Source organism: Schistocerca nitens, chromosome 3, assembly GCF_023898315.1.
Source record: "Schistocerca nitens isolate TAMUIC-IGC-003100 chromosome 3, iqSchNite1.1, whole genome shotgun sequence".
Taxonomy (NCBI): Eukaryota; Metazoa; Arthropoda; class Insecta; order Orthoptera; family Acrididae; genus Schistocerca; species Schistocerca nitens.
Window position 1 is genome coordinate 807154818 of NC_064616.1, and position 10696 is coordinate 807165513.

Genomic DNA, 10696 nt, shown 5'->3' on the forward strand with positions numbered 1-10696 from the left:
GTTTTAGTAATTCATACAGAAAAAGTTTGAATGGCCAGCATGTGGTCATATATTTTTGTCCTCCTTGTTTTTTTAATGACTTCTGTTTGCTGGTTTTACAAATTCCACAGCATAACATGTATCATGAATGAACTACAGAACACCTAACTTTTATACAGTACTAAATTCACAAATCAGTTGGTCATCTCACTTTAATTTGCATAATTATGAACATGTATTACTAGTTTGTGTCAGAATTCTGGAACGATCAAAGTCAGCACAACTTTCCTTTGGGCAATTGTAGTGCAAAACAGTGCGTAACTTTATTCTTGAAAAATGTTACTGACAATGTCAGTCAGGCCGGTACCGTGTCTCTTGAAGTTCTAATGACTTTAAGTAGCTACACACTATTTTTCAGCAAATAAATTATACACACAGAATTATCCAACAAAAGTGCAGTTGTAATAACCTATTGCATTATAAAGTCATCAAAATGATAATGTGATGTGAAATGCTGGGAATGACTTGAGGAAGTGTTAGTGTAACAGATTTGTGGATTTTACAATAACTGTATTGGTAAAAATAAATAGTGTTAGTGAAGACAGACAGGAGCTATACTGCTTGGTATCTACATAAAGACGTAAAATAACTTACCTTAGTCCAAAACAGGGTCCATTATTCAGGAACACTCCCATTAAATAAATTTCCAGCAATCTTTAAAAACTCTGTTTCAGATAAAGCACAGTTTAAACAAGAATTTGAAAATCTTGCAACTCAAATATGCTAGAAAGCTTAACCCATCAAATTAGTCAAGTGTGAGTGAAAATATTTAGTTTGAGATTTTATTTTAGTATCACTGCATGTGTAAGTAATGATAATCTGCATGCTGTTAAAGAGAAATTGTTGAATATTTGTGATACAGGTAACCAAATCTAAGGTAATAGTATTGTGTATGTTCCTTGCATGTGCATGACAGTTTATGTGGCCACTGCTTTCCAGTTCTGTCACCCTGTATTTCATGTCTATAGTTCTACCAAATGTGTCAACCCTGCACAAGTCTGTTTATGTATGTTTCTCCAATTACTGTGCAGGCTAAAGTGAAGGCAGAGTAATAACTTCAGTGATATGTTCTTAATTGATTCTAGCCTTAAGAGTCAAGATCTCTGTAGGCCCTTTTTTTCCCTATTAACCATGCACAGGAAAAATATTGTCGATAACATACTCTTTTGTCTCATAAATGTGCCTAGAGTTAGGATCAGTGTGATAAATAGCATTAATATTTTTTATGAAGGAAAAGATGAAATAGAGCAAAAGAATGTGTGCAATGGTAGTGGAAATGAGTGCAGTGTCTTAAATTTTTGAGCTTAAAACTTAATGCATATTACACATTTGTGGTGCAATATATTTGTTAATCACATTAGTGTTTTACAAATGAAAGCACATTGTCTGTTAATTCGTTATATTAGCTCTTGCCGATAAAAAGTGTGACTCTATTAGAGCTAAAAACATAGGAATATACAAAACAATTGTGCTAGTAAATAATTCAGTTTTTTTTCTAAAGAAATGGGAACACTTTAAGAAATTAAGTATTATGATATGTACTTCAGTTTAGTGTTTCTTTCCTGGAATTTATAAACTGAGGTGTCTTCTGCATAATCCATACAGTCAAATGCCATATATCAACTTCTCTATATCAGGTATCAAACAAATATGAACCATTCATCTTTTTGAAGTGCAAGTTTTGTGATATGTGGAAGTGTTCATGTGAAAAAATTAGTGGGGACGTCATGAGTATTTAATCATTGCCAGGGCCAAAAAGTTGCTGTTTAAGATTCTATCCTCTCTAAGTAAAAAAGTGATGTTTTAAGTTCCAAATCAAAAATATTGTGACAAGAACGCAAGTACTTATGCACGAGTTTGCAGTTAGTTATGGGGTGGTAGTTTCCTGCATTATTTGTACAGGGTATGATTAAATATTTACAAAAATCTTAACAGTAAGAGAATTATTTTAATATTTTCAGAATTTATGGCTGCCATCAGGAAAAAGTTGGTTATAGTCGGAGATGGTGCCTGTGGTAAAACTTGCCTTTTAATAGTGTTCAGTAAGGATCAATTCCCAGAAGTGTATGTGCCAACAGTTTTTGAGAATTATGTTGCAGATATTGAAGTGGATGGAAAGCAGGTGAGTAAATAAATATCACAGGGCTTTTGTTAAAGATTTCAGTGAACTGCAATCTGTTAGTTCTAGGCAATGCATATTAATAAAAGCTTTGTGTTGTCACATCTTTCCTTTCTTTTAAAAAATTAGTACTCTATGCCTTTTAATCTGTATTGTTTGTTGCACATAATGTGACAGAAATGTCTCACCAGCAGCACTATTTAGTGTAATATGAAAGTGTTCCTTAGCTCTCATTTGGAGGGCTTGGAATTTTTTTCCCCAACTAAGTTACGGAAATATTAAAACTCAAAGATTATTGCTAGCATTCTTCTTCATTCTGGGCCAGCAAAGTTCCATGAGCTTTTGACTTGTTCCACTTGTTTGGCAGATCAGTTAAAGTATAATCTGAAGAATAAACATCAAACGTAACCATGTTAATTCTTCTGTAAAATATGTATTCTGTATTGTGTTTTTCTGATACGCTCCACATTAATGAGGATTTTATTCCCCTGGGCGTATAGAAAGGACAACGTATCTAATATTGAAATATACGTATCGGACTGATTATTACTGTGCAATCTTTTATGGTTTCATTGCAACAGGAATAAGCATTATGCATGTAAACAACAGGGGAGTTCAATAAGTAATGCAGCACTTTTTTCTCAGCCAGTCTTTGTTGAAAAAATGCGGAATTTGTAGTAGGATATAGTGGATATTCCCACTTCAGCCTCCAGTTTCATAAAATTGTGATAGGTGGTGGCACTATGCACAGCCTTGTTCCAAGCAGAGAACTGTCATTGAGGTTTTTTCCCGGAAATCCAGACGATCAGATACGAGGGCTATCCACAAAGTACATTACGTTTTGGAATTAAAAATAAATAAATTATTGGAAATTTTTTTTATTATATACAGATGAAAGCCACACTTAAAAACTACTTTTCTACATAGTTGCCATTTAAATTAAGGCACTTATCGTAGCCATGGACGAGCTTGGAAATTCCTTTGTCGTAAAATTCGGCAACTATGTAGAATAGTAGTATTTAAGTGTGGCTTTCATCTGTATATAATAAAAAAAAAATCCAATACTTTATTTATTTTTAATTCCAAAACGTAATGTACTTTGTGGATAGCCCTCGTATTTGTAGGTGTTTGCAGAATGTCTACAGAGGTGTGGCAGTGAACAAAAGCGTGGTGAGTCATTGAGTGAGGCATCTGTCATCATCACAATGAAGTCACACACACCTGTCAGGTTTCCCCTGTTCCAGCCAGTTGCACACAGCTGTGACTCCTGCAGTGCTACCCTCAGGAAATTAAAGAAATGACTTCAGTGTGTTCATTAACACAAAAATGCAAATAATTACTACTTCTCCATTACAGTACAAGGCCTCACACAAGTCTGTGCACCTGAGAGGAGCTCACAAAACTTAATTTTACTGTTATGTCATACATGCTACTGCCCAGATCTTGCACCTTCAGACTTCCTTTTCTTTGGTCTGATGAAGGGTACACTCTGGGAAGCAGTATGTGGATGATGGGGAGGTTATTGTTGCAGCAAGACTGTGGCTTTGTCGTCGACCAGTAGAGCTGTACCATGTGGGCAAACAGGCTCTCACACTAAGGTGCTGTAAGGCCCTCACATGAACAGAGATTATATTGCAAAATAGGGTTTTGTAGCCAGAAGGGTGAGGAATAATATGGTGTATTGTAATCCTGAATAAAGCCAACCTGTTTCCAGGAAAAGAAAGTGTTGCATTACTTGTGGAACACCCCTTGTAGTTGATCATGAAAAGAGAACTTTTATATATTCGTTTATTATGAACATCTCCTGAATTTCAGGTGGAGCTTGCACTTTGGGACACAGCAGGCCAAGAAGACTATGATCGCCTGAGACCACTTTCGTATCCAGATACTGATGTAATTCTGATGTGCTTCTCAATAGATTCACCAGATTCATTAGAAAATATTCCAGAAAAATGGACTCCAGAAGTAAAGCATTTTTGCCCAAATGTTCCAATAATTCTGGTTGGGAACAAAAAGGTCAGTTTGATTTGTGTTCTGTGTCAGTTCAATTTTTTAAATTTTCAACGTCATATAAGAGCAAGTCAGATGTATTTCTTCTGCTTTTTATGATTTTGTTACAAATTTCTCACCACATTTGAAGTTACTTAGGAAGGTGCAAAGTATGGTATGCATTGTTGGCAGAAGAGATAGTATTTTTAAGTCCATTAAATTAACTAGCTGATACAACCCTAGTCGTATTTGAAATTCATATAGTTCCCATTCCAGTGTTGCCAGGGTGCGTGGGAAGTATCTTTGACTTGGGTGAACAAATATTTCAGAGGTCTTGCCTGACCAGTAAAGTATTGCTGAAGGTGACTTGTTCCATAATCTCAGAAACAAAGTAAATAATGCACTTGCTCACCTGCTCTGTCTAAAAAACTTAGTTAGTTGTAAAGGAAAAAGAGATTCACAAATAAATTAATAAGCCAATACTATGAAAGACACAGATACATCACATCTGACATGTACATGTATTGTACAGTCTCATGTATGGGGCATTAATATTATTGTGTTGCATACTCAGTGTGTTCTGATCAGAGAGGAGCAGGTGCATCAGAAAAAGCTAAAATGTATTTGTAGTGTCCCTAATGGTACAAAATGTCATACATACTCATATTCAAACTGACATTAGTTTCCAGCAGTTTGTCATGAATCGGTTTTTGGCACTTAAATCTTCTGTTTCATCACAGTGCATTACGGCATTTACATTTAGCAAGATTGATAATTGACCCAACAAAGAAAACGGTGTCTGGTTGTGGCATTCAGATAACAGTGGTCTGTCACAGCAACCTGCAATTGCAGAAAAAACAGATCAATTTGAAAAACACAAATGAAAGATTCCTTAACAAGGTATATGATAAAGCACTTTAAAGACTGTTAATTGCAGAGTAATGGTGTTCCAATTGTTATTTTGTTATTTCTCAACGTTACAAACTGATTTTCTCATATTTAATCAGATTTTGCAGTTGGTGTTAAGACTTTACTCTACTTGGCTCTGAAATAGATCCAGGCAGGTATTAGACTTGGTCTTAATAAAAGGACTGTAGCTGATGGCTACTGAACAGGTGTACAGTCAGTTCACTTTCTGTTCTGTTTATTGAAAGAAACCAAGTTAAATAAATATAAACACAATTTGACAGTGTGCATGTGTCCTAGTGATCTACTAGTCCAGTGTTATCACAAATTGATAGTATCAGACATTCTTGATTGACAAAACTCAACACTGCATTATTGACATTTGCATGTTTCGTGGATCTTTTACTTGCCAAAAGTTGGTCAATAGTTAAAAATAATAATTGCTGCAGAAGCATTTCAAAGTGCTCATTGTGTGTAGTTCCTGCAAATTTGTCACTGAGGTGCAGTTGTTCTTACCATTAAATGTTACCTTCTTTTAGTAACAGTTTGTAAACAGTACTGTGTTACACACTGCTAGCTTTCACACACTGTCCTCATTAGTTACAACAGTGTTTAACTATCTGAAATTGGTTAGTCCTGTAATGCTTGCTGTTAGTTACTGAAATAGTTACAATTTATCTTTGTGGTTGACTTTAAAGGATCTTCTGACAGGATCAGTATTCGAGCCATTGTCAGATGCTTAGATCATGTACTGAGACAAGCTCGATTGTGATGATGCTATTTTTGGCTGCCTGTGCTGCATTTTCATGGTCAAAATTTTATATGGAAAGTATTGATATTTACATCTTCAACTTTTGTAGTCCTGTCTTCCTCAGTTGCGTGTAATATTACGGTATATTGATAATTTTTTACTTATGGACTGTCTGACAGCAACTGAATAAAACACAATTTTAGTGCCATACGCGTTTCGCCTTTATTTTCTGCAAGGCATCATCAGTGGCAGGTTGCGTGGACCGTTTCTTACATATTACGCTGCTGTTGCATTTTTGGTGTTGTTGTTCTTCTTATGAACGCCAATTTGAGGTTTTTTTCCACATTCTACAGCACTATGCACTGAACACTTGTTTTAATGCAATGTTTTTTGCATCTTTATATACGAATATTAATTATCACTGTCCTGCGTTTTTCTCATTAACTTCCTATCCCCCTTATCTGGGTAATATAAATTCTGATGAAGACTCCCTTAGTTTACGAGTCAAAACGATATATATATAATTTCATGATTGCTGCACACAGCTATGTTTTAAAGCTGCACTTTGGTGTACTTGACTCATAAAATGTTGGTGTGATCTTCGGAATAGACTCTTGTTACATGTAACTATGTAACGGGATAGGTAACATCTCAACATTAAAAAAACTGTAGGTGTAAAGGAAACTGAACATGATATGCAAGATCCTGCTGTTGTTTCTAGTATAGTGTCTCTTTACAGCCAGTAGTAGTAACAAGTAATGGGCAGTGTTGTCGTTGTTGTTGGCGTTGTCGTCGTCGTCGTCGTCGTCGTTAAGGATTTTATTTTGTGTAAAATAATTTGTACAATTATAAATTTGTGTTTAGTTTACCTTCCTTACTATTTTTGCATTTTTTATCCAAAGGATTTGAGAAATGATCCCAATACAATAAAAGAGTTAGGCAAAATGAAGCAAGAACCTGTGAAACCAGAGGAGGGGAGGGCAATGGCAGAAAAAATCAGTGCCTTTGCATATCTTGAGTGTTCTGCAAAAAGCAAGGAAGGAGTTCGTGAAGTCTTTGAAACTGCTACGCGTGCTGCTTTGCAAGTAAGTTTAAGTGTAAATTGATGCTTAGATAGTTAAGATTGCCTTTTGTGCTTGTCAGTTAACTGACAGCAAGAGTTAACATTCTTGCAGAGCTTTCCTCATGAGCATGTTATTCACTGCTGATTGAAAGGTGAAATAGCTGACAATTCATATTATGAAATTGCTGATGTTGTAATAGATCAACTTGCATAGTTGGCTGTAATTTGTATGTGTATATTTTGTTAAAAATGGAAAAAGTTCATGTGTACATGTGTACTAGGTTTAGATTTTAGCATTTAACGTAATTCTTCACTGTTGCTGAGCTTGATCTCTCTCCTTCTAGGTGAAGAAAAAGAAGAGGGGACGATGTAGATTGCTTTAAACATCATATGTTACTTATGTACCAGTTAATTTGTCTGATAATCAGTAAGTACCTTGTATAGCATGGCAAAAATAACTAGAAAATTTATCGTAAAGAACATTTCAGCTATCAGTTCCAGGTGTCTTGGTTTGCCATACAAGACAATTCATTATTGCTTTACAGTTGGAGAAATACCATATACTAAAAATGATTTAGTTTTAAAACTTACGTATTTGTGTGATGACTTTACATTTTTGAGTATTTAGTTTTTGTATAGGATGCCGATAAGTTGCATAAAAATTTAAAATCTCTTATTTTTTAAGTGATGTGTGGTCCATTTGAGTTTTGTGAACAGAATAGTAATGGCAGCTGTAACATACTGGCTGATAGGCTGAAAAAGTTTACAGCGTACAAAATTGTCCCTGTGCAACATTAATGAACTTGCATTCAGGTGCCTGATAATACCCTGCGAGCAAAGAAAGCGAGCAGTTTTATGTTGAATTCTCATTAGCACTGATTTAAAATAGTATGGATTATTCCTCCATTATTCATTTAGATATTTTTAAAGTAATTTTGAACCCAATATTTTCATACGACATATCATTTCATTTTTAGATATTTATATCTGTACTGACATAAAGAACTGCTAGCAGAAAAAATGCTGGATGTTCCAAATGTTTGATATTTAATTCATTGAAGTGTAAGACATGTATTTAAGTTTCTTTAATCAATAGTTGCAAAAAAAAAGTTTCAAAATTTTCTTTTAGTGGGATATCTATGTAACAGGTTTCAAAATTTTGTTTTAAAGGTATATCTGTGTAACATAGTTAAATAATTCTTTGTATTTTGATTATACATAAATGGAGATATATATTATATATATATGCATATAAATATGTAAATGGTATATTCAGTCTAACAGCATTTTTGTGATCTAACTAAAATGTTGATAAAAGTAAGCATCTGTGTACTGTATGTGATTCTGTTCTGAGATTAGATGAAATAAAATTCATTCTGTTCCAATTGTTTTTATTTCAAAATTGTTGTTAGAATTGGATTTGCAGTTTCTGTCCTGCAGAAATGCAAATCTGCATCTGCATATCTACAAAAATTGTTGTTACTGATTAATGGTAACAAATTGTAAGGAGCAAATGCCTACCAGCTGATCTTACAAGGTTAATGAGTCAACAAGAAAGTCGCTTAAATTTGTTTTTTAAATATTCTGTCTATGCTGTCTGTGATGGCCCCATCAACAAACTTGCAACATTGTTTGGTTTAATTTGGTTAGGTAGCTGCACGAGTTTCTAGTATATTCAGAATGCCATTTTATCTGACAGTAATTATGGAAAACAATTCGTGAACAACGTGTATGTTGTGTGGTTTGGGCCTTGGTTGGATTAACATAGAGTGTTGAGGCTCATTTTAAAACAATCAGTCCCATCTATGGCATTATTGTGAATTAAAGTATCTCTGAATTTAAATTTATCATTAGTTTTGCTGTAAGCAGTTATCAGTCATCATTGAAAGTGCATAAAACACTCCTTTACTGCACTGCATGCATTCAAGAGCCTAGAGATGTTAAAAAGTATTGTGTGTTTAAATATTTCAGTTGGATCAAAATTTTACTTATCTTTGATTTCTGTTGCTTTACAGTCTCCAGGTTGGGTTCAAATTAAGTCAAAACAACTAATGCATATTTTATATGCTTATTGACTGTGACATAATAATGGTGGAAAAAAGTTGTGGAAACTGCAACAAGATTAAATTACATAGTTCCTGTAGTTCCTTTGATCAATAGTTGCAATAGATGCTTTATGAAATGGGCTTTGTGCACAGAAAAGAGTGATACGCAGTAGTCAGAAATTTTGATCAACAGTTAGTTCAATGTCCTAAAATTGGTGGTAATAACGATGATTCTATTCTATGTAGTGGAGGTTTTTGGTGTGCATCAGAATTCACAAATCTTGCAAAGATTTTTCTGCAAACTTATATTTTCTAATAGTTATGTCATTAACATGTTATTCTGGTAACGCTATACATTTTTGGAAGCACAAACATTAGAGGTACAATACTATGACACTAGACTGTTAAAACAAATAGGTTTTTAGATTCAAACATTCTGATAACTGACAGTTTTTAATAAAGATAAGTTTTGAAATACACAGTTTTCTGAAAATAAGATTATTTGGAGAAGTATGAGAATGAGATCTTTCATTTGAAATATGTCAATCTAAAAACTTGAGTTTTGAAGTGCACATTGTTTTAATGGATCAATTTTTTAATAATTCTTAAATAAAATGTTTCCGGGTGACATAATTAAAGTATTGATATTTGCAGGCTGTTAACTATATGAGTATAAAGTTTAAAAAAATAAAGCTAGAGTAAGAACGTGGGTCCATTGATAGTGACCGGGCCAAATATCTTACGAAATTAGCATCAAACGAAAAAATAAGAACAAAAAATCTGTTGTACCATGACGGGGGATGACGCTATGGATGGCCCACTAGATGATGCTGTCATATGTCTGATTGATAGAAACTGCACTTTTTTAAATAGGTTCCCCCATTTTTGTTACATATTCATATAGTATGTACATAAATGTGAATGTTTGATTTGAAACATTTGTTTCACTTGGTGATGGAAGGTGCTGTAATATTCAGACACTTATAATACGCCTCACTCATTTCGATGAATAGTTTGTAACAATAGGGTTTTTTAAATTAAAACACACAAAGTAGTTAAGTTTGGACTTGATTTCTGTTGTCCCAGTATGATACTCACTTTTGTGACCTTATCATAAATGATGGGGAAAGCATGCTGTTACTGTGTGGGCAACCATAATAACCTCATCAATGTAATAAATGCTCAAAATGATGTCCTTCAATTCCAATGCATTTGGAAATATGCGTAATGAAATTCCTCTCGACATAGATTAGATCGCCTTCAGTAACTGTTTAACATGCATTGACGATGCATGTTTTCAGGCATTGTCTGTGGATCACAGTAACAAATATCTTTCAATTTTCTCCAAAGAAAAAAGTTGAGATGTAAGGTCTGGTGAACGTGCAGGCTAGGGTATGGTGCTTCTACGACCAATCCACTTGTCATTAAATATTCTATTTAATACCACTTCAACTGCACACGTGCTATGTGCCGGACATACATCATATTGAAAGTACATCACCATTCTGTCATGAAGTGAAACATCTTGTAGCAGAATCTGTAATACATTAATTAACAAATTGGCACACATTGCTCCATTTACACTGCCATCGATATAATAAGGGCCATTTAGATCTCCTCCCATTATTCCGCACCTTACATTAAACTGCCAGGGTTGCTGATGTTCCACTTGTTGCAGCCATCTTGGATTTTCTGTTGCCCAGTAGTGCATGTTATGCCAGTTTACGTTACCTCTGTTTGTGAATGACACTTAGTCAGTAACTAGAACTCTTGAAAGAAACCTG

General features: G+C 34.4%; 1 protein-coding gene across 2 annotated transcripts in view; it reads left to right on the forward strand.

The window, feature by feature from the left end:
- Positions 1-8252, forward strand: part of LOC126248835 (ras-like GTP-binding protein Rho1) — a 57413-nt gene extending 49161 nt beyond the window's left edge. For both annotated transcript variants that reach the window (XM_049950249.1, XM_049950250.1), the window contains 4 exons: positions 2001-2161; positions 3974-4174; positions 6707-6889; positions 7212-8252. In XM_049950249.1, coding sequence (XP_049806206.1) covers positions 2001-2161; positions 3974-4174; positions 6707-6889; positions 7212-7250 — 584 coding nt within the window. In that variant the 3' untranslated portion in view covers positions 7251-8252. The remainder of the gene's footprint in view (positions 1-2000; positions 2162-3973; positions 4175-6706; positions 6890-7211) is intronic.
- The last annotated feature ends 2444 nt before the right edge of the window (positions 8253-10696 follow it).